At 38.8% G+C, this 25,389-nt stretch overlaps 3 protein-coding genes and 1 pseudogene across 3 annotated transcripts in view; 2 read left to right on the top strand and 2 right to left on the bottom strand.

The window, feature by feature from the left end:
- LOC133523521 (ganglioside-induced differentiation-associated protein 1) overlaps window positions 1-460 on the top strand; it is a 3,328-nt gene extending 2,868 nt beyond the window's left edge. Inside the window, exon 5 of the mRNA XM_061859166.1 lies at window positions 28-460. Coding sequence (XP_061715150.1) covers window positions 28-329 — 302 coding nt within the window. The 3' untranslated portion in view covers window positions 330-460. The remainder of the gene's footprint in view (window positions 1-27) is intronic.
- Window positions 393-1,850, bottom strand: LOC133523520 (acyl-coenzyme A diphosphatase FITM2). The gene has a single exon (XM_061859165.1). The coding sequence runs from the start codon at window positions 1,772-1,774 to the stop codon at window positions 689-691; it is 1,086 nt and encodes a 361-aa protein (XP_061715149.1). The 5' UTR covers window positions 1,775-1,850; the 3' UTR covers window positions 393-688.
- Window positions 1,849-25,389, top strand: LOC133523523 (chromobox protein homolog 1-like). The gene is made up of 6 exons (XM_061859167.1): window positions 1,849-2,436; window positions 2,550-2,693; window positions 4,257-4,403; window positions 21,915-22,061; window positions 22,185-22,309; window positions 22,643-25,389. Exons 1-6 carry the CDS (start codon window positions 2,191-2,193, stop codon window positions 22,665-22,667), a joined length of 834 nt encoding a protein of 277 aa, XP_061715151.1. The 5' UTR covers window positions 1,849-2,190; the 3' UTR covers window positions 22,668-25,389.
- Window positions 19,253-21,900, bottom strand: LOC133523522 (uncharacterized; annotated as a pseudogene).

Here is a 25,389-nt window from a genome sequence, read left to right as displayed (position 1 = left end):
TTGTATATCTTTTTTTTCTATTTTTAGACACTTGGTTGTGCTGTGAATACTTCAGCATAGCTGATGTTGATTTGGCAATACTTTTGCATCGTTTGTGGGAACTAGGTCTTGAAGGCAGATTCTGGGCTCAAGGCAAACGCCCCCTAATAGAGAATTATTATCATCGTGTCCAACAAAGAGAATCATTTAAGAAGACTGTGCCGACTTTGCCGTTCCATATAAAGATGATTATTACTTCCCAACCCCCAGCATATGTTGGTGCCGCTGGAGCAGCATCACTTGGCATTGTCATTGCAGTATTATATGTTATCAGAAAACTTCTTCATTAGTAAATGATTGTTACTAACGAAAATTGTAAGAATATTGATACTATATAAAAGAAACAGTATTAGTAGTTTGTATAAGAACTTTTATTTCTTAAATATTAATTTAAAATCAATAAATAGTTGTCAAACTAAAATCTCCTTTGATTTAATATAGAAATTGTGCAAATTTAAAGTTAGGTAACTTTCTTAATAAAGTTGTTTCTTATCTTACCCACCCTGCACCCACTTCACCTAATTTACTAATAACAAGATTTTAAACTTTAATCCAAGTACCCTTGATATATGTACAGATTATTAATTACTTTAAACCCCAGAAAATGCATGTTTGCCTGGCTTATCCTTATTACCTCAGCTACCTTAGTTTATTTTTTTTCCTCTGATGCAGCCTCTGTGGTATCCTGTCGGTTGATAGGCATGCCCATGAAATGTTTACCATTTGTAATGCTTCTTTTTCTGAATGTAGGAGTTGATGTCAATTTTGTTTTGTTATACTTAAATGTGCCATCTCCTGGTAAATTAGGAAGAACATTTGGTATTGTATACCAAACTCTATAGGTCACAAACCATGTAAATATAGCTATTACACCACTGATGAATTTTTCCACCATTATATGGTAATAAAGAATTGTAGATACAAGCATTACATCCCACAGTATTTGAAGCAAAGTTGTTGCAATTAAAAATCCTCTCACATAGGGTGTCCATTTTTCATAGGATGTTTTTACAACCTCTAATTCCTCAGCTGAAATTTTTCTTAGAGGATTCATGCTTACAGATTTATCATCTATACTTCGTGCATGTTTCTCATCTCTGATGTAATCTTTTATTCTTTCCCATCCATTTATAGCCCTGGCCTCTTCTATCATCACTAAACTTGAATATATAAGAATGAAACAATGACCAGATATATCAAATCCATTCCAAAAGCCCCCGTTTTTTAAACATATTACTTTGTTGTCTACATTCTTCATATTGCAACGTCCATATTTGGTTTCAATAACATTAAAGATCATTGTCCATGTGTACCAAAAAAATGTTGCAATCGCCAATCTCGATAAGTGTGCCGTAGCTATGAGTCTTCTATTTCCACAACAAGTGGTGTAGGATGTCAACAGAACGTAGGGCACCGTCATAAATAATGTCCAAAACCATCCAATTTTAACGAAATATTGGTTGAATATATTATCACTCCTCGAGAAATATGTTTTCGGAAACGTTAGACTGTCCGCCATAAGTGAAATCAAGAAAAGAGCTCCTAAATAAACTGCTATTTTTAAATTGGTGTCGAAGAACAGTACCTTCTTGCAAATGTGCACTATCATTAAAACGAGAACTTCCAAAATAGATGATGCTTCTCGGGTAGGTTTATTACCTTTACTTTCGAAAGATTCATTTTGAAAATTGTAATTCATTCGGGAATTTTTATAATTACTACTTCTACTTGTCATGGCTCAGAATTTGAATAAATCTCTTTTAGTTTCTATTTCTGCAACTCTCAAGTCTCATCTCCGTCAGTCTCACTGACTCACCGTCAGATGTAATTGATGTAAATTGTAGGTTAACCACAGACAATGATATGTCAATTGTCAGTGCTCTTGTGTTGCTAGGTTGCTACTGTTATTAAATTATGAACCCCCACGACCGTGTAGACTATCCTTAAACCATTGAGACTAAAAAAACTAGAATTTGAACATGAAATTAAAAAGTTAAAAAAGCAAGCCAAGCCAAGTTTTCATTTCCCTCCTATTGCGTATTCGACGTATATTTTCGGCGTTCGAATTTCACTGAAACTTCGTGTTGCTCTTTAGTGTTTGTTAATCACTTGAATTTCATATCCATAATTGTTTATTTCAAGAAATTTACCATGCGTAAAGTATCGAAAAGCCGTGCGGACGATGATGGCATTTCATCTGCCAACGGGTCGGTAATAAATGATGATCGGTCTGATACACAACACTCTGATCAAAATGATAAACTTAGCGAGTCTGACGCTGAACCCAGAAGCGAATCCGAAGAAAAAGAAGATGGGAAAAAGGGAAAGTCTGCTAAAAGCAAAGGCAAGAAAAGAAAATCTGAGAAAGAGGACAATAATGCCGAAGAAGAATACGAGGTACTTGGGTGCTCACTAACATAAGATTTATTCGGATTAAATTGAATTAGACGTTTTACTTTAGTGTGGAATTATGTTCTGGTAATGTAACCTAATATGTCATTTTATTAAAGGTGGAAAAAGTGGTTGACTCTAAAAAGATCAAAGGGAAATTGCATTATCTTATTCGCTGGAAGGGTTATTCTGCTGACAGTGACACTTGGGAACCAGAAAATACTCTTTCTTGCCCTGAGCTCATCAGCAAATATCATGAGGAAGTAAGTATACAATGTGAAATAAGAATAGGTGGTCATTGCACAAAATTATTTGTGCTCAGCATCCTTACTTTATCCATAGATGAGCGTAATCTATAATAAATATTGAAAACGGATTCTTACATATCTGGACATTCTTGGGATCATTCTACTCAGACTTGACATCCATCCTACTAATAAAAAAAGATGTCCCAAAATGTCCATTCCATTCAGTCATGTTTAAGTATGAAAAATATTTTCACATGGCGGAAACTACAATTTTCATACAAATTTTTGGGACATTTTTTTAACATCAGGATTGAATATGTTAGTGAGTTGAAAGAACCCAAAATCACCAGGATCTGTGGGAATCAGGTCTTCAATATTTTTTTATAGAAATAGATTAGCTTATTACTGCATCTGCGAGTATAATTATTTCATATTTTGGAGAATTTTACATAGATCAACCTAGTATCAACTAAGTAACTCGTACTTATTATTGGGCCAAAATCAATGTGCTCGCACAGTTGTAAATCATTAAGCTGGCTGACTCACTTGCACTTGTGATCACTCTAGTGGTGCATGTTGCAGTTTTTTCACTTTATTTTTCTTGCCCTATTGGCATGTCAGTTTTGCTCCACAACAGGAGAGATTTCATTACATATTTACAATCAACAATGTGGTATCTTTTGCCTTAAAATGTGACATTATGATAAAATTATGAATGTAAAAATAATAGTTCCATAAAAACTGGGTAAAGTGTAAACAAACCAATTTAAAAAAGTTCACTCTGTAATCATAGTATTAACCTCATGCCGCTCAAGAAAAAAAACGCTAGGTCATCTAAACACCCAGTGTGCAATGTATAAGCCATAATATTTTGAAGTCTTAACTGCCCACACACTTCATAAAATTTTTTTATGAAGAACTCAAGCAGGATTTTATTTTCTGGGTATATATGCCTTTGTAAAAAACTAACAGTAAATTTAAATAAAACAAACATTTAGGATATTTTTTATGTCTCTCTCAAAAGCAGAAATCAAGATTATGTACCCATGTCACATGTGTCATGCACTTGTCTGTGAAGATCTGTCATACAAAATAAAAATAGTAGCCACTGAATGGACCATTCTCAATGTCTGGGTGAATGCTAATTTAGCGGAAAATTTTAAACACACATCTGACATCTGATAAACTTTTTTGTACAGCATATTGTTCACTGGGCGTAAAGCTCTGAATAAAATTTCTAGTCTGTGTTACTTTGTACAATGTATTGCACATTGGGCGGCATGAGTTTCAAGATAACATGTGCAAAGAAAAAGTTGTGAACCAAGTTAGAAATATGTTTTGTAATAGCAAGTCTGAGCACAAATTTGTCTTACAATATAGACATCTAATTCAATCAATGAGTCTTTGGTTCCACCAGTTATGTCACAGTGCGATTTTAGTATTAAACTGGAAAGATTAGCAAATCAACAGTCTTCATTCATTTTTAGTTAACATTGCATGTCCAATGTTACTTGTGTTGATGTTTACTTTTCCCTATGCCTATTGAACCCCATAATAATGGTATTTTTTTAATTTTAGAAAGGCAATTCAACTAAGAAAAAAGAACTGTCTCCAAAGAAAGGGAAGAAGAGAGGAGCTAAAAAAGAAAAATCAAGTCCTAAGAAGGCTAAAAGAGCCAAAACTGAGTGGGACAGTGAGAATGCTGATGAAAATGCTGAATATGAGGTGGGATATGGATTTTACAAATATTATCCTTATTTTCTATATTCTTTTACATTCAGAGTTTTTTTAATAAGCCCAATTAATGGCTTATAAAAGAGCCTGACCTAGTTGAGGTTTGCAATATTTTGCAGATGATATATTTTTAAAATAAACAATTATTGCTATGATTTTTTTGACAGATCTGTCCAATTAATAACTTGACAGATCTGTAGTATTCATCAATCTTTGGTGACTGATTGGGATGTATGGAAGTAAAACGACCGTATATTGCTATTGCTGATTTAATACTGAACAAGAGTGGCTTGACAAGGTTTTAGGCGCAAGCACACTAGTTTATGCATCTATACATACAATGTAGGTACATGTATACACATCGTCCCTCCCACACTATTCTTGAACCCTGTCAACAATGAAAATAATAATTAACACATTCACTGCCAGGAACCCACCAGGTGGGCGCTCGTAAACTTTACTCGGATGCCGGACAACCCGCTGCGGGAGTTCACTGTATACACAGCTATAGACGACCCACCTGGTGAGCGCACATCTTCACAGGCATATCGCAGGGTTGACAGGGTTGTCAACTTGACACATTCAGAGATTTATTTACTTATTACCTATAATATTATTTAAAGACATTAAAAAGTGCTAAATAAACACAAGTGCTGCTATATACACGCATCAGCTCCAAGAGCTGCTAGTGTATCAAATAAAATAATAATAATAATAATATGTCTATAAATAAGCTGTCTAGGCATCAATTACTAATTAATAGAATCAGGCGTTACTTTGCGGAAATCCATGCTAATTAAAACAAGAAATATTACTTTGCTAATCCGCGAGAAAATAACGTGTTAGTCAATCAGTGCTAACCCGTTATACTTACTTGCGTATTTTTACATGCAATTAATGTTCCCACCGCAAATATAAATACGCAAATAAATATAACAACCCACCACCAAAAGTACAAAACTCGACACGTGTTTCGCCTCTCTACGAGGCATCCTCAGGAGATGCTGGAGATGTTGACGGTCTGACACCCGACAACTGACTGAGCTGTCTAGAACGGTCGGCCATATTTATACCTTGACCATTCCCCCTACTGTGCAAGTGTGAGTGAGATGGAAAAATTCGTAATAACGGCGAAGACGCAACATTCAAATGTTCGTTAAGAATCATCCCCCTATTGTTGTACCTAATTATTTCCAACTGTTCCAGAACACTCAAACGCAATCCTTTCTCGCAAACATGTAAAATATCAAAAGAATGATTCTCAGGTAAAGCATGGCCACTGTCTATCAAGTGCTTCGCAAAATTTGACTTTTCTGGATGGTTGTGTCTGTATGACGCAACATGCTCCTTATACCTAGTAGTAAAATTACGGCCTGTTTGCCCCACATACACTTTATTACAATTATCACAAGTAAGCTTATAAACTCCAGATTTTTTTCCCTTCTCGATCTTATCTTTCCCATTGCAAAGTTTAGAGTGCAAAGTGTTGTTTGTCCTAAAAGCCACAGGAATGTCGTTAGATTTTAAAATTTTGTAAACTGCATCTGACAATTTGCCAACATAAGTTATGCTCGCTTTGTATTTCTTAATCGGCTCAGAGGATCGTGCAGCATACAACATATTGTTGACTATACTATTTCGCTTTTTTCTGATGATTCCATCCACAACAGACTTATCATAGCCATTCGAAACTGCTAAATGATAAATATTATTTAGTTCAGCTCGATAGTGTTCATCAGAAAGAGGCACAGTCAACATCCGATGCACATAACAATGAAAAGCAGCCAACTTATGCTGCCATGGATGCGTCGAAGAAGCCGGGATAACCGAATCAGTATGTGTAGGCTTACGGTAAATTTGGAAACGATGCCTATTATTCACTCTCGAAATTGTTAAATCCAGAAAATTCAATGAGTTGTCTTGCTCCAGTTCCTTTTTAAACTTGATTTTCGGATGCTTACTATTAAGGTCAGCAATAAAAGCATCCAGTTGGCCCATGCTCCCCATCCAACAAATAATCAAATCATCTACGTATCTAAAATAATATAATATATTATTATTGCCTACAATGTGCTGGTTCTCAAAATGGTCCATAAAAATATCCGCCATTAAAGGACTCAGCGGAGAACCCATAGCCAAACCATCACTTTGCAAATAATACTGTCCCCCAAATCTGAAATAATTTTGTTTCATACAAATCGCAGTTAGATCTATCAACTCATCTACCTCCCCTGGATGCAACCGTTGCTTTTCAAAAAGACCCCTAAGAATATCCAAAGTATCCCCATATGGCACATTCGTAAACAAACTGTCTACATCTAATGAAAGAAGGACAGCATTCTCTGGTATGTTAATATCTTTTATTTTCTCTATTAACTGCAAGCTATTCTTTAAACAATATTTCGGCTGGAACTGAGACTTCTGTCTAATAATACAATTCAACCTCTTAGCTAGATTATAAGTTGGCGCACCCAAGTAAGGGACCACTGGACGAACCGGAATATTATCCTTATGTATTTTTGGAAGTCCGTAAAGAATAGGAGCTCGTGGATTCATAGGCACAACCATGCTCTTTTGATGCTCGGTTTCAAAAACAAACAGAATTTTTTATTGCATGTCTGAGATCTTTCTGGAACCCTGGAGTTGGGTCCCTATGCAAGCTCGAAAAACCATCACCTTGAATAAGATCTAATATTTTCTGATTATATTGTCCCTTCCCCATAATCACAATTGCCTTTGTCCGCTTTTGAAACCACCAAATCATTGTCTTGCACTTTCTGTTGTATAGATCTCAGCACCAAAACATCAGAAACAGCACCCTCAGCCTGTGCTGGACTAGAACTCTTAATAACATTAGCTACCATGGTCTTCGTATCTACATCACCACGGCCCCGCACTATTGCAACCTCTGAATCCACTGCTAAATTCTCTAGAGTTCCCTGAGTTATTTTTGGCCGGAAATTATATTTTAATCCTTTTCCTAAAAGCCCAATTTCATTCTCAGCAAAGTCTACATTAGTTAAATTCTTTACGCGAGGATGGAAATCATGGTGTGTTGTTGGTTCCATTTCCCTCCTCCTTAAAAATGAACTAGAACTTGACTCTGTTAACCTATGCAACTTATTAAGCTGGGTGGTGTACATCTCGTGTGCAAGTTCAGAAGCAAAGTACCTCGCCTTTTGATCCAGTATATCGAACTCGAGATTATGCAACTTAAATGAAAGTTCTGAATATAACACCTTAAGATGTAATTTCAAATTGTCTCTTACTGAAAACCAGTGGCGAGATTCTTCGTTCAACCAAATTCTCTGAGCCCCATTAACAGCCAACCTAGCAGCCCTAGAATTACCACTACAGCGAACAGGGATGTAATTAGGAACAACCTTCAAACGCTTGCACTGTTGGTTAAACCAAACATTCTGGACAGCTGCACGATGTTGTTTAGTTAGTTTAACGTAAAGTCGTGCCTGTTCGGCTACGCAAGCCGTTTTCAAATAATTAATAGAATCAGGCGTTACTTTGCGGAAATCCATGCTAATTAAAACAAGAAATATTACTTTGCTAATCCGCGAGAAAATAACGTGTTAGTCAATCAGTGCTAACCCGTTATACTTACTTGCGTAGATCTCAGACATGCAATAAAAAATTCTATGTTTGTTTTTGAAACCGAGCATCAAAAGAGCATGGTTGTGCCTATGAATCCACGAGCTCCTATTCTTTACGGACTTCCAAAAATACATAAGGATAATATTCCGGTTCGTCCAGTGGTCTCTTACTTGGGTGCGCCAACTTATAATCTAGCTAAGAGGTTGAATTGTATTATTAGACAGAAGTCTCAGTTCCAGCCGAAATATTGTTTAAAGAATAGCTTGCAGTTAATAGAGAAAATAAAAGATATTAACATACCAGAGAATGCTGTCCTTCTTTCATTAGATGTAGACAGTTTGTTTACGAATGTGCCATATGGGGATACTTTGGATATTCTTAGGGGTCTTTTTGAAAAGCAACGGTTGCATCCAGGGGAGGTAGATGAGTTGATAGATCTAACTACGATTTGTATGAAACAAAATTATTTCAGATTTGGGGGACAGTATTATTTGCAAAGTGATGGTTTGGCTATGGGTTCTCCGCTGAGTCCTTTAATGGCGGATATTTTTATGGACCATTTTGAGAACCAGCACATTGTAGGCAATAATAATATATTATATTATTTTAGATACGTAGATGATTTGATTATTTGTTGGATGGGGAGCATGGGCCAACTGGATGCTTTTATTGCTGACCTTAATAGTAAGCATCCGAAAATCAAGTTTAAAAAGGAACTGGAGCAAGACAACTCATTGAATTTTCTGGATTTAACAATTTCGAGAGTGAATAATAGGCATCGTTTCCAAATTTACCGTAAGCCTACACATACTGATTCGGTTATCCCGGCTTCTTCGACGCATCCATGGCAGCATAAGTTGGCTGCTTTTCATTGTTATGTGCATCGGATGTTGACTGTGCCTCTTTCTGATGAACACTATCGAGCTGAACTAAATAATATTTATCATTTAGCAGTTTCGAATGGCTATGATAAGTCTGTTGTGGATGGAATCATCAGAAAAAAGCGAAATAGTATAGTCAACAATATGTTGTATGCTGCACGATCCTCTGAGCCGATTAAGAAATACAAAGCGAGCATAACTTATGTTGGCAAATTGTCAGATGCAGTTTACAAAATTTTAAAATCTAACGACATTCCTGTGGCTTTTAGGACAAACAACACTTTGCACTCTAAACTTTGCAATGGGAAAGATAAGATCGAGAAGGGAAAAAAATCTGGAGTTTATAAGCTTACTTGTGATAATTGTAATAAAGTGTATGTGGGGCAAACAGGCCGTAATTTCACTACCAGGTATAAGGAGCATGTTGCGTCATACAGACACAACCATCCAGAAAAGTCAAATTTTGCGAAGCACTTGATAGACAGTGGCCATGCTTTACCTGAGAATCATTCTTTTGATATTTTACATGTTTGCGAGAAAGGATTGCGTTTGAGTGTTCTGGAACAGTTGGAAATAATTAGGTAAGTACAACAATAGGGGGATGATTCTTAACGAACATTTGAATGTTGCGTCTTCGCCGTTATTACGAATTTTTCCATCTCACTCACACTTGCACAGTAGGGGGAATGGTCAAGGTATAAATATGGCCGACCGTTCTAGACAGCTCAGTCAGTTGTCGGGTGTCAGACCGTCAACATCTCCAGCATCTCCTGAGGATGCCTCGTAGAGCGGCGAAACACGTGTCGAGTTTTGTACTTTTGGTGGTGGGTTGTTATATTTATTTGCGTATTTATATTTGCGGTGGGAGGGTGGGAACATTAATTGCATGTAAAAATACGCAAGTAAGTATAACGGATTAGCACTGATTGACTAACACGTTATTTTCTCGCGGATTAGCAAAGTAATATTTCTTGTTTTAATTAGGCATCAATTACTTTTTAATATCTTAAATTACAAATTGGAGACTAACCTATGTATATGCACGACCCGATAATCCGCGTCAAATTATAATTAATTTTGGCCGCGGATTAAATGGTTTAATTTATATGTAATTTATGTTTACTTACATTAATAATTCCTTTGTAAATGCATCACGTTGTGAAGGGCGTGAGTAGATCCGTACTGACAAAATAAAAGTACTAGGATGTTTGACTATGAAACTTAGCACAGCCTTGGCGCACGCAGGGGCGCCCGCCTGGTGGGCGCTCGGCGTACAGTACTGGTTTAATCATAATGTGAGTTTGCCAACCCGCACAGCGGGCGCTTATATATATTGCCCGGATCCTGGGGTAGCGTGCCGTTTTTCGTCTGGCAGTGAATGTGTTAAAACTTAATTTTATTCACAATTATCTAATCTTATAATCTACTGGTTGTCTCGGGCGCAACTGGTGCCGTGGTACGGGCTGCGCGGCCGCCGGCGGCTGCACAGCCGCAGGCGCTACCGGTTCCGGTTCCGGCGCTTGCGCCTGCGCGCCGTCCACGGCGGCGTCCGCCGGCTCGCGGGCCCTGGCCCCTTGCTCGCCGACGTCGCCGTAGCAGTCTGTCCTCACCCTGGACTACATTCCTCTCTCCCTCGGGACCTTTCGATTCAGGTGCAGGCAATTCGGTTGTAACTGATGGAGAAGGAAATGTTGGTCCCCGGGTCGTGGACACTGAATCAATAGGCGGTATATCAAATTTAACATTGCCCTTGTACTTAATTAATTGATCCGTATGTCTTATACAGTAAGACTCAAAATCGAACATGTACACTTTAAACATTTTATTACCTACTATACTCTTAATAATACCATGTTCCCAAGTTTCATTTCTTGCACTGTATACCACCGGGCTAAAACAACGTCACCAATCTCGAAACTTCTTTTATGAGGCGGAGGCTCAGAACAATTTTGTTTTACGGGTGGCAAATTTAAATTGAGTCTCGTTCTTAAATTCCTTCCGAACATAAGCTTGACCGGTGTTTCGCCCGTGGTGCAGTGAACGGAGTTTCTATACTCAAATAAATAGCCCAATATCTTTTCAATTTTCTCTTAAAATACATTTTAGCATTTTTGTTGCAAATTTTTACAGATGTTTAGGCCATTCCGTTACTGTTCGGGTGATAAATGGGTGACGTAATATATTGAATGTTGTTACTGGAACAAAACGTAATGAATTCTTTACAATTTATTTTATCATCATTATCTGAAACCAATGCATGTGGTAACCCAAAAGTTGCAAATAAACGCTTGAGTTTAGAAACTAATTCTTGCGTTGTCATACCATTATTCATATAGATACATTCCAGCCATTTACTGTATGCGTCTACGACTATGAGCCCCTTGCCCTATTGACATGTAGTCTATGTGAATACGGTGGTAAGGCCCGGGCGGCCTAGGCCAGGGCGCCGGTGCCTCTCTCGGCGGCGCTGGCCTTAGCGCGGTGCATGTGACGCAGGTAGCGGCCCAACGCTCGATATCGGCATCGATTCCTGGCCCGAGCCCGCGCATTGGACTTCATTTTTATCATGCCTAAATGTGAACTATGCAATTGGAGTAACATCTTTTGCCTTAGCGTACTAGGAATTACGACCCAATGCCTGCGCAGTAAGGTCCCATTTTCAATGTGCAAGTCGGTTTTACATTGAAAATAAGGATTTATTGATTTACAACTTACCTTACGTGGCCAACCTTTATAAACATAATTTATCACCGTTTTTAAAATAGGGTCATTTTCTGTAGCCTGCTCGATATCGCTTGAGGTGACCGTCGGTAAAACCGAATCTAAGAACTTTATTATTATTATTTAATAAGCAGGCAGGCAGTTTGACAACTGATATGACCTGTATCCAATATTCATAAAGATAGTTATCATGAACGAGTAGTAGATATAATGTGCTTGTCTAATTTATTTTTAAACTGGTTCACATTTGGTGCTGAAACCACATCTTCTGGGAGTCTGTTCCAAGCCCTCACCACTCGATTGCTAAAAAAGTGTTTGTATGGGTTACTGTGAGCCCTATGCCTTTCCAGCTTTAAATGATGACCTCTCAGACGGTTGTTGTTGTTACGCTTGAACATCTCTTGGAAATCCTTGAGGTCATAGTGCCCAGATAGTATTTTGTACGTCTCTATTAGGTCGCCACGTTCTCTGCGGTGCTTTAGAGTAGTGAGGTTCAGTTCCTTCAGTCTCTCTTCATATGGCTTGTTTTTAAGTTGCCTTGGCAGTTTCGTGAAACTGCGTTGTACTTTCTCGAGCATCTCAATGTCCTTGGCAAAGTAAGGACTCCAGGCTTGAAAAGCATACTCCAGTACGGGTCTGACATATGTTTTGTATATTTTTAGCATCATATACGGTGTTAAGGTCTTGAAGGCTTTTCTAATGAGGTAAATCATGCTTCTGGCTTTCTTAACCATTGTAGATATGTGCTCTTCCCACTTTAGGTCCTCAGAGATTTTAACACCTAGGTCAGTTTGTGCTTTTACAGCCGTTAGTGGAGTGCCTTCCAAGTTGTAAATCTGGCGGGGATTCCGATTTCCTATGTGAAGTATTATACATTTGGCAGAATTCAGATTGATTAACCATTCCTTAGACCAGCTTACTATTGCATCTAGATCGTCTTGTAGTTGGCTGTAATCTAGGAGTGGGTTAGCAAATAACTTGGTGTCATCCGCAAAAGTACTAATACTGCATTTGAGGCGGCATGGAAGGTCAACAGTGTATAGTATGTAAAGCAGCGGGCCTAAAACTGAACCCTGTGGTACTCCACTCTGTATCTCATGCTGCCGTGACTTAGTCTCACCAACTCGAACTTCAAAGGTTCTATGTTGTAGAAAGGCCCTTATCCATATTAATAGTTTCCCACGGATTCCCAAGTGTTCCAGTTTATAAAGTAGCCTCTCTGTGGGAACTTTGTCGAAGGCCTTTTCATAGTCAAGGTAAATTACATCTGTAGGGTCCCTCTTGTCAAAACTTTTAGTCCAGGAGGAGAGGCAAGACAGCAAGTTGGACACTGTAGAGCGATGCGGACAGAAACCATGCTGCTGGTCACCAATCACACTGTGCAGGGCAAGGAATCCTCTTATGTGTTTAACCAGAATTTTCTCCAGGGCTTTGCATACTACACTAGTGAGACTTATTGGCCTGTAGTTAGATGGTTCAAGCTTATTTCCCTTCTTGAATATTGGTGTCACGGTTGCCGTTTTCCATTGTTCAGGTAAAATGCCTGTGTCATATGATGTCTGCATTCTGCATTATCATGGCCAACCAAGGTGTCACACTTTTGCAGCAATGTAACAGGAATGCCATCTGGTCCAGGTGCAGAATCTGAATTCATTTCTTTAGTTACCTGTTTAACTTTATCTATCGAAAATGTAATATTTGTAATACACTCCTCAACTCTAAGGGATGGATCTAGGTGTGGCAGTTGTCCTTGAGGTTCTACCTGAAAGACATCCTCGAACTGATCCGCAAAAACTTCAGCGATATCAGGGGCGCAAGTTACAGTATGTCCTTGTTTATTGCAAACGACGTTAGGTGTGCTGACCTTCGATGTTAGTTGGTGGCGAATGTAGGAGTAGAACCGCTTTGGTCCAGTTTCTAATAAGTCTGTTTCATATTTTATGCGGCATGTTCTTATGAGGTTCGTTAGCTTGTTATTTAGCTTTCGGTAGTGCTTGTGAAATTTATCCAAGCCAGTAAGCACATATTTGTCCCATAGTTCTATTTTCTGCTTAATCATATCTCGAATCTCTTTATTGATCCACGGCTTATCAGGTGCAACAGCATTAGTTTTAGCCTGTGGTACATATAGGGCAACTGCGTCCTTCACTTCAGTAAGAAATATATTGTACTGTTCTATAACATTATCCACCGATTCCATTTTTTGTGGTAATCTGAGTGAAATTGTCTCGTTTATTTTGTCAAAATCAGCTTTGTTGTAATTATATCGCAACTGTCTAGTGGCATTGGGTGTCCTTGTTTGCAACTGTATGGTAGCTTGCAGGCAGGTGTGATCACTTTTGCCAATAGGGGCTTGGTGGTCAACTTTTGCTATTAGTATATCATCGTTTGTTAGAATAAGATCTAAGCAGGATGGTTGGTTGCCTTGGCGAAATCTAGTATCTTTATTTACCAGTTGATGGAAGTTCGTATTGTTGTACCACTGTAAAAAGTTATCTTCTCGCGGTGTCAGGTATCCTGAACTATCTAATGGCCATTTGACTCCACCGTAGTTAAAATCCCCCATAGCGACAAGTAGATTAGACTCCGAAGCCACGCTCAGCCTATTGAGAAGGATATTGTCCTGATCAATTGTTGAGTCATGTCCCCTATATACACCGCATAAAATGAATTTGCAGTTACCAATTTCCACGTCCAAGAATAGGCATTCAGAGTTTGTAAGTTTTGTGTTATACTTAGTGTCCAATTTAGTTTTTATTTTAATATCCAGTCCATTCGCAGCATATATTGCTACTCCACCACTACGTTTTTCAGTCCGGTCATCTCTATATAAGTCATAGCCTGGTATTTTTATCATCGAGTCGGGAACATTTGGTTTGAGCCATGTTTCTGTAATAACAATCAGAGTGGGTTTCAGGTTATGTACTCTAGCAATAAGTAGGTCGAGTTTGGAAGTAATAGATTGAATATTAGTGTAAAAAATACTGACAGTAATAATAGGAGGTAAGGGTACTCCAACTGCAATGGCTTTATTGTTGGTGGCAGTCGGATCATTCCGGCGATATCTGGTATGAATTATTGGTTTTTTGCCGGTCTGGCAGCCGACTGGTCGGTCTTTACGATTGTTGGGTGGCCCCGGATGTACTTGATTGTGATCCCTGTTTCAACTTCGCTTATACGCTTGTTAAGCTCTTCTCTTAAATACTGAAGGTATTCTCTTTGCATGGGTGTAAGGTCAGCTTTCACGGACGTTGGCTTCGCTAGCTTTTTTCTGTTGCTAAGCACTTCCAGCGCCTCACTCTTGCTGCGTAAGATGACCTTCAGAGGGCGCGGCGACGTGCGGCTGCTGCACTTAGCACCCAGGCGAAACGCTTTTATTCCGACACAGCTCACGTTCTTTGAAACGCTGGTTATCAAATTCATTGTTTCACGCACATCATGCTCTTTCCTCTCTTCGGCCGCCTCACTAATAGATTCTGGAATGTCGTAGATTATAATGTTGTTCGCCCGGTTCGATCTTTCCGTTATTTCTCGAACTGCCGACTCTGTCTCCAGCATGCTTTGGCGCACGCGGAGCTTCTGCACTTCTCCAGTTAGTTCATCCAGTTTTTTTAGAATCATTGGCAACTGTGTTATTGCCGATCTGCAGTCAGTGCAGTAAAAACTCATAACTCGAGCAACAGTCTTTAGTTCAAGCACTCTAACTTCCGTCGGTGACAGGCCATGGCAGTCGCTACAGAAGAGATTCTTGCACAAATCACAATTAGCTGAAAGCTTTTTTTCATTTGACGACTTCTGACATCTTGTGCATTTTCCCTGTGCTGATACGTTTGGACTTGCAATTTTCTTCCCTGACATTGTTTTCGTATTCTCGGATGTATTTTGGTAGATTTTAGAGTATTTGCACTGGCAACACTAAATGACAACTTGAGAAAAATATTAAGGGTAGACTTATATATTTAGATTGGGATAATTGTCAGACATAGATATTTAGCACTAATATTGTTCAAAGTTTATAGTTTTACATGTAGAAAACACTATCACAGTTTCCACAACTACTCACAAGCACATTAAAACAGTTTTTATAGGATAAAACACGCTTTTACTACTAAATTTCGTCTTAAATCGCGAGCAAGGTTTTACCCTGACAAGTAACTTTGACAGTTCTCAAAGTCTAATCCTTTAACGAACTAAATTTATCGAATTCCTTATCCGTAGCGGTTACCGTTTCCGCTAACGGAGCTCGAGAGAATTAATCTGCTACTACATTACGTACTTTTACCAGTCGTATTTTGCACAATGTAATTATATGCTTATAATATGATTGCATACCTTTGAAGACGAAGCGCCGTGGTCACAGATATACCTGTATTGTCGGTGATCCGTCTTAAGGATAAAAGGTTCGCTACGGCCGTAAAGATATTGATAGAACTTTTTCACACCAAATATAAGGCTCGTAGCTTCTTTTTGTATCTGACTGTAGTTACGTTCACTTGCGGTCAGTGATCGTAAGTAAAGAAACCCCCAATACAAACTAATGGTCTCACCATTAGCATAGCCTACCAAAATGTCAGAGGTCTCAACACGAAGTTAAAATTTTTTAAACAAAGTATTCTTTCTCACGAAAGTGATATTGTAGTCGTCACTGAGTCATGGTTGACAGCATCTGTAGAGGACCCGGAACTAGTGGGAGATGCTTGGAGCGTCTTGCGCCGAGATCGCGTCACCGGACGACAGGGCGGAGGAGCATTGGTTGCTGCGAGGCCAGGTATTAGTCTACGGCGGCGACGAGAGTTTGAAACCGCCGACGGAGAGGATTTGTGGACCTCTTTTGTTGTGGGCGAAACACTGTTTCATTTGTGTGCTGTATATATTCCACCTAACTCTTCCGAAAGTGTGTATATGCAGTTTTTTCAAAAAATAGAGTCGTTTATTGACTCTATTGGTGCTGTTATAATCATAGGTGACTTGAATCTTAACCCTAAGTATACCTCAACCAGTATCCTAAGTTATTATTGTTTTTTTACCACAGTCTGTGATTTCATTGAAATTAACGAGGTGTTAAATGCGCGTGGAGGAATGCTTGATGTAGTGCTGGTGCGACAACGTGCTCATGGTGTTATGGTTAGTGAGGACCCGGAGGGCAGCCTAGTTCCATATGCCGATGCTTATCATCCACCTCTCGAAATTTCTATCCCGCTCATGAAAGCCGTAAGTGACACTGTGGAGATCGACCCTAGCAATCTTGATACTCGGCGTGACTGGAATTTCTCAATGGGCAATTACGAGCTTCTTTACCAACTAATTTCCGATGCGTCTTGGATAAGCGTGTTTGAAGCCCAAGATGTCAATGTCGCCGTGGACCGCTTTTATAAATTGATTTACGGCTTTTTTGACTTGTGCATACCCAGGAAGAGAAGGTCCAGTAAGCCCAGTAGACGGTATCCGATTTGGTTTACAGCTGATCTTATAAGAGACATACAACGGAAGGCTTTTCTTCACCGAAAGTGGAAACAAACTGGAGAAACAGAAGCATATACCAGATTTTCCAAACTCAGAGCCGATATAAAGTCGAGAACATCAAAAGCCTATGAGAGCTATATTGGCAGTGTTCAGACCAACATCACTGGTAATCCTCGTGTTTTTTGGCAACATATTAACAACTTAAAATGTAAGGGTGGGTTTCAAAACCGAGTGTTATGCGATGGGAAGCCTTATGAGGGTGTAGAGGCGGCTCAGGCTTTCGCAAACTTCTTCTCGAGTGTCTTCCTTCCTTGTGTACCATTACTTGACCCCTCTAAAACCATTGAACAAGATCGGTCGAACACTGCTAATTTGATTCATATCGGCACAATATCCCTTCAGGATGTAAAATCTGGCATAGCTTGTCTGAAGCCTCAAAGCTCACTGGGTCCTGATGCTATCCCGGCGTACATTCTAAAGGGTTGCAAAGACTGGCTAGCACAACCTATATGTCACATTTTCAACCTAGCCCTACGTGCTGGGGAGTACCCGAGTCACTGGAAGGTAACACGGGTACGGCCGATTCCAAAGTCAGGCGAAGCAACCAAGGTTGAAAACTATCGTCCCATAGCGATTCTTTCCTCTATTGCAAAGTTGTTTGAATCTATCATAAACAAGCATATAGCCTCCCAAGTGCAGCCCTATCTCTGTGACGCTCAGCATGGTTTTAGGCCTAGGCGTTCTGTCGAGACCAACCTTTTAACCCTAGTAGACTCTATCTCTGAGCATTTGGATAGGGGGATACAGGTAGACGTGCTGTACTTTGATTTTAAAAAAGCCTTTGATCGCGTAGATAACGATATACTACTGAGGAAGCTATGTAACATCGGTTTCTCGCCAAAACTGCTCCGGTTTTTTGCGAGTTATCTACGCGATAGGCAGCAGTACGTGCAGCACGGATGCTTCGTCTCCGATTCCTACCATACTCGCTCCGGAGTAAGCCAGGGTTCAATTCTAGGCCCTTTTCTGTTCGGCGTTATGATCAACGACTTGGCGTCTCTCCCTGGATGTGCGCGATGTCTTCTTTACGCCGACGACCTAAAGCTTGTTTATGGTCTACAACAACTTTCTGACATTGAATCGCTCCAGGAAGATATTAACAGGGTATATGAATGGAGTATCTCAAACAAACTGATTTTTCACCCTGAGAAGTGCTCTGTGATGTCTTTTAGCCGATCTCGTAGTCCGCTAGTTGGTAATTACATGTTAGGAACGAAATTAATTAACCGCGTTGACACTATTAAAGACCTAGGTGTCATATTTGACCCGCATCTTAACTTTCATGCTCATATGAGAACCCTAGCTACCGAATGCTATCGGAGATTGGGATTTGTCATCCGTAACGTTCGTGATTTTGACAACACGATTGTTATCAAGATTGTTTATACCTCTCTAGTTAGGAGTAAACTGGAGGCAGCGTCTGTGGTGTGGAACCCCCATGAGGTCACTTACGCTTTGCTTCTGGAGAAAATCCAAAAGACTTTTCTAAGATTTTTATTTAAAAAAGTCTATGGGTATTATCCTTTCCTTTACCCGACAAAATATTTACTTGGAACTCTGGGTTTTAACTCCTTAGAAGTGAGGCGTAATTATGCACTTATGATCGGCGCGTGCAGAATATTACGTGGAGATTCAGACTGCCCTCAGCTGGTCTCACAGCTGGTACGCCTCCTCATCCCTTCTCTGTCCGTCGCAAAGTTCAATTTTAGGCCTCGTAATCGCGACTTACTTGCGGCTCCTAAAGCACGCACGAAGGCGTACAGGCAATCACCACTGGTTCGTGCTTTGCACTACATCAACGCACTTCTCCAGTCGGCTCCAGACTGCGATCTTTTTGCCAGTAATTGGAGGCAAATTTGTGAGCAATGCAAAAACCATTGTGAGGCAATGGATGACCGTCCGTCCTCAGTTAGTTATTAAGGTTCTCCTGTGTTTTGTAATTCTATTTTTATGTATAACACAATTTAATGATCTACCTACTTAGTCCCAGATTGTATTCTGTACCTGATGTGTATGCATTTATATACTTTCTGTCCTAAATTTCGCAGTGCATTAGTATATACTGTAATGCTGTGTAATTTTGTTGTTGTTAAAATAAAATAAAATAAAAATAAAAAATAAGGCCAAAGGTCGCTCAAAGCTCGCTCGGTCCTTCAAGGAAAGTACCTCTCCAAGACCCGCATGTCCAGAGTCCCATGCCAGCGTCAGCTGTACCGAGGGCTCAAAATGCGCTAGCGTCCGCTCGGAGGCCAACTCCTGCTTGATCCGCCGCATGGTGCTGCACTGTCGCTCGCCCCACTGCCACTCCACGCCCGCTCGCGTCAACTCGTATAGTGGGACTCATAATGCTAGAAGCATTAGGAATGAAATTCCTGTAGTAGTTCACTACACCTATAAAACTTTGGAGTTCAGTTATGTTTTTTGGTTCTGGCGCGTTAATTATAGGCCTAACCTTATCAGGGCACGTATGCAGTCCCTCCTTATTTATCACGTACCCTAAATACGTAACACTCGGTTTAAAAAAAATCACATTTTTCCTGTTGTAACCTAAGACCCGCGTCATTTAGCCTAGTTAGAACCTTGCGTAACCTACTGAGATTAATTGTTTTATTAGGATCGGTTATGCATATATCGTCAAACCAACAACTTAATACACCTTCGATTCCAGAAAGAAGTATTTCCATTGATTTCTGAAAAATAGCTGGAGCAGGGGCCAAAGCCATAGACTAATCGAGTGTATTTAAAGAGACCCTTGGACGTATTTATAGTTGTAAGTTCTTGTGACGAATCACATAACAAAAATTGATTATACGCATTTTTTAAATAAATTTTACTATAACATTCCCCCCCTCCTATCTTCGTTACCTCCTCGTTTCGAGGTAATGGATATTTGTCGATAATTAAATCTTTATTTAATGTTACTGAATAATCGCCGGCTATCCTGAATTTGCCATTTTCTTTTAAAACAGGAACTATAGGTGTCGCGTACAGCGAATGATTAACTGGTACTAAAATACCTAATTTTACCAAACGGTTTAATTCCTCTTCTACCTTGTCTTTTAAGGCAAAGGGTACTAACCGGGGCTTAAAAATTTCGGAAATGCATTATCTTTCAATTTTAATGTTACTTTAAATTTATTAAAAGACCCGAGCTCATCACGCCACAAGTCAGTGTCGTTCCAATAACTTGTTTACGTCAGCGTCGTTATAATTATTTATTTTGTTCACCTTTGTACGTAATTCTAAATCAAACGCGACCATAAAGTCTCGCCCCAGAAGGCCTGGCCCGTCGTTTTTTAATACAAATATATTAATGCGTTCAAATCGGCCGTTATAATTAGCGTCTACAGTAAATCCACACAGCGGAGAGATTTTATGGCCATCGTATAGACACATTTTAATGTTACACTTCCAATTTATATTTAGAAAATAATTTCTTGTACTTTTTGTGTGACATCACAGTCGCACCCGATCCGCAATCTAATTCCATAACAACGGGAACACCTCCTAATATTACATTTAATTGGTTTGGTGTTTACGTACCTTAAATTAAACATATGGCCTTCCTCGCAACAGTTTTGCTCGACCGAGTTACCGTCACACTCCATATTATTGAGGCGTGTATTTTTGCACACTTTCTTCAAGTGACCTACGACTTCACACTTTTGACAACGATAGGTCTTGTAACGACACCGGTCACCCTCGTGACTCTTCATGCCGCATACGGAGCACCGGGAAGCGTCTCGCTGGTTATCACGGCCCGCCGTCGGAGCCCGCGCGCCGCGCTCCACTGCTGCCGCCTGCCGCGTACCGCCCTTCACTGCTCGCTCGATATAGGGGCTCCTCCTTGATGGAGCTGGTACCATGATGCCATCACAGCCTTTCCTTCCTTAGCAGATTCTGCTTTCTCCGCTATTTCCAAGGCCTGTCCAATTTTAATCGACGATGCATCTTGCTCAAATAATCTGTCACGTTCAGAGCCTGAACCTAGGCCTAGGACAAAACGATCTGCTAGAATCGTTACTAAGGCGGTCCCGAAGTCACAGTAGCTAGCTAGACCTCTCAATCGTGCCGCCCAGTCTCCTAAAGTTTCCCCTACGTTCCTTGTCGCTCCATAAAAACGTGCCTTATCTGCATATGTGCACTTCTTCTGCTTAAAATGATCGTCCAGATATTTAATCAGCTGGTCATAACTAACCCCATCCACTTCCGAAGGATAAGCGAGATTTCGCAACAACCGGTATGACTCGTCAGTAAGATGAGTTATAAGAATTTCACTTTTATTTTCATCCTTCACATTATTAATCTGAATAAATTGTGTCAATCGTCCTTTAAATATCTGCCACTCGCAGGTCAAAATCGGTCAAATTACCCAAAAACGACATAACTATTTTTTTTAAACACACGGGTGGGTTCGGATCCCATCCTCGTCGTCACTGGGACGTATGGAAGTAAATCGACCGTGTATTGCTATTGCTGATTTAATACTGAACAAGAGTGGTTTGACAAGGTTTTAGTCGCAAGCGCACTAGTTTATGCATCTATACATACGATGTAGGTACAGTCAGCGTCAAATACTTTGTAGCAACCAAAGTAGCCAAATAGTTCGGTACACCATATATTTAGTATGGTGTACCGAACTATTTGGCCACTTTGACTGCTACAAAGTATTTGACGCTGACTGTACATGTATACAAATCACTGATGAAGTTTCATTATTAAAGAAAGTGATAAAAGAATATTTTTACTAAATATAGATATCGGTTTGCAGGTTGATCGTATCTTAGAAGTCCACCATGGCAAGAATGGCAAAAGGGAATTCCTGATCCATTGGAAGGGATGGTCTAACAAATTTGATTCTTGGGAGCCAGAAAGCAATCTCAACTGCAAAGACTTGATCAATAAATTCATGGAAAAGGTAAATTATAAATTCAATTTTTTTTTCAACCCAAGCATCTTCTTAGTTAGCAAGTAGGATGAGAAATCTACAATTTCATTTATCACTTGACATACATTGCCATTTTCTAATTGTAATTTTTAGGTGGAAGCAGCCAAATCCACAGATGCTCGCAGTTTAAGAGTGGCACCCGGTACTACTAACCGCTTTACCTTACAAGCCCCTTCTTCAGGCCGCAGACTCAGTAAGAGGCGTGGTCAAAAGCAGAGGTAGTGAGATTATTAAATCAGTCCCTATAATAGTGATAATCATTTCTCAAATTTCAGATGCTACATAATCTCCATTAACTGGCTTAAACCGGGCTGTGCCCTTGTAGTATATAGATTTTTTCACGCGGCGGCCCATGCGAATATGCATGGACTACAGCCCCCTTGTTCATGAAACTTAGCATACCTCTGTTAAACAACAAACACAAATGTGGCAATGACAAATAGGGTCAAACAATTATGGCATAGCATTTATGAATAAAAAAAACATGAATTTATAAATCTATTCTGCTAATATTTTATTCTGTTGCATTTAAATACTGTTCTTTTTTTCAGAGTTCGCTACGACGACGCGGAATAATCTCAAGTTTATGACCTCTCATAACACGAAAGCAGTAGGACCTACTTTTTTTTGGGATATTTGGAAGCAGAATATGTTTTCCAATTTTTATCTATGTCGGGCCAGACATCACTACAACTGGGGGCCTACCGCGAAAACCGATTTTCGCAAATTGCGGGGATCCTTCTCTTTTACTCTCACTAAGACGTAATTAGAGTGATAGAGAAAAATGCCCGCAATTGACGAACTTCGATTTTTGCGGTTATAGCCCTGACTATGAGTTAGAGAGGGGGCCATAAGCTGAAAGTTGAATGCTTTTATCAGCATGTAACACCCCATAATGTATTAATAGGCAGCAATTTGAATTTCAGTCATTTTATCACGATTATTTTTGTTTAACCTTTTGAACGCCAAGAACACCTAGGCGTCGTAACTAGTCGTACCCACAGCGCCAGGCACAACTACAGGTGTTATGGCGGACGCTGTCAATGTAACCGTCACACTTTCAAGTAAGGTTTACATTAGCTTGCTTGTGCCCGGGAGCTTGACGCGTTATTGATGTTTTTTTTTTTATGAAAAAATTAAAAAAGATAAAAAGGTAAATGTTGTAGGAACTTGATTGTGGACGAGCTTAGATCATACATAACTGAAGACGCTATTCTTATCCTTCTTATGTTAGTTTGCTATGATATGTTGCTGGGTCTTGTTTTTTTTTCTTTGTGTGAAAACTCTCCAGCATGACAGTGCTAGTTCCTTTATAATGTAAGATTTTTTTAACTCAAAGAATTATTATTCATTTTCTTAGGCGTTTTAGGAACTGAAACTGAATGTGTTTTGAAATTTGATGGGTTCTATTTGACTCTCTAAACCAAGTGACATGACATAGGTAATGCGTCTTCAATTAATGATTGCTCTACGCTATGGACATTTATTACAAAATACCTTGTGTAAATTTATAGACATGCAATTAAATAGTTGACTCATGGTTGCTGCAATAGGTATCTCAGCTTTTTAAAAATATTCTGATAAAGGTAAGGAAATGAAAAATTAGTTAAGAGCCCATCAACGTGCTCACTAGCGCCACTGCTAAATAATTGTGATTATTTTAATTTAACGGTATATATTTAAAGAAGGGGGCCGCTACGTACTGTATTTTGTATTTAAATTAACTAGAAACTAGTTTGATGTATCAAAAGGTACTTAAATACAAAATACAGTCCGTAGCGGCCCCTTTTTTTAAATATCTATCGTTAAATTTAAACCATAACAATTATTTTCCAGTGGCGCTAGTGAGCACGTTGATGGGCTCTTAATATGTGTTACCTACTACAACAGACGGACTGGCTAACGTCGTAACTCAGCAAAGAGCTATTAAAATTACCGAAAGGTATATTCAGTTATTTCGAAAGTTAAGTTGAATATGATATTCAGGGTGTTTTTCGAAATTCTGAATTGTTACATTACTATGCGTTTTATAGACTGAATTGGTGCAACCGATTCAGTCTATAAAACGCATTGTTTATTTGAATTACATGTCTGTATGTTTACTAAATCTGATAGCAGTGGTATATTCGGCTTCCAAAAAAATTGCAATACATATGTATATGTATACATCTCTATACTTTAGTCTGTCTCATCAGGTCATGGGACTGTAAGGCTTATAAAAGGATATAAATTTTAACAAGTGTTTTTTTTTCTAGGATTAAGGATTTTTTTTATTGCATAATGGTTTAAAATAATTGCACTGACAACTGTTGTTTAAATTAGGAGTTTGAAATAAATTAATAACATCGGGTTGTAAAGATTTATGACTGTATTTTTTAGTCGTACTTAAGGATTATGCTGCAACATCTGTTAGTGACGGGGATACCCTTCGATAAAACCATTATCATGCTATAATTTGATACAAGTACAGTCTAATTAAATGGTTATAATAAAGTTTCTTTTGTACCTCCATTATTACTGCTTTGTAAAATACACAAATAATAACAAAATCAGGCTTGGGAAAAAAAATATTTCGGTATAAGCCCAAAATGGTACATAGTTATTTTACTAGTATCTTGTTTGTTCTGTAGGTAATTACTAAGTACGTATTTAACTTTTCCTTGAATTGTGGTGCAAGATATTGTAGTGACTGTCACTTTTATGACACAAAATAAACTGTATCAGAAAACACATGGACTCTTTGGTATGAATATATATGGTGTGATTCTATTGATGTTTTGGGGCTATGTCGAAATTTTTAAATAGGTATGTGTAGTGTTATTTGTGTTACAATTACAAGTTTTCGGAGTTAGCGAGTTGTCTAATAAGATATTTGTGCAAGACGACGAATATAAACATTAATTTTCAATAAGATAGCATTTTTGTATACTTGTGTAATATTTATTTGCATTTTCTTGTGTATTCGACAAAAATGCAAATGAATAAATTCTATTAAAAGCCAGTTGAACCATGAAGACCACAGGCTTTTTGTCTTTATGCAATAAACTTAAAATAGTCAATGTTGTCTAGTAAGTACAAGAACTTACGATCTTCATGGCTGAGGTTCTGATTTTTACATGCACTTTTTATTTTCCGTTGCATTTAAAAGAATTCACTATTTTATAAAAATAAGTGTAATTAATAAGATATGAATGTGTAAGTATCCCGAGTGCGTGTCTCATTTTTGACCTGACCGGTGATATGGTTTCAATTTTAAGTATGTCTATTATTTCTAAATATAAATAGTTCAATATAAGAA

The sequence above is a fragment of the Cydia pomonella genome, chromosome 12, assembly GCF_033807575.1.
Source record: "Cydia pomonella isolate Wapato2018A chromosome 12, ilCydPomo1, whole genome shotgun sequence".
In the NCBI taxonomy this organism is placed as follows: Eukaryota; Metazoa; Arthropoda; class Insecta; order Lepidoptera; family Tortricidae; genus Cydia; species Cydia pomonella.
Note: the sequence above shows the minus strand (reverse complement) of the source record. Positions and strands in the feature narration are given on the sequence as shown.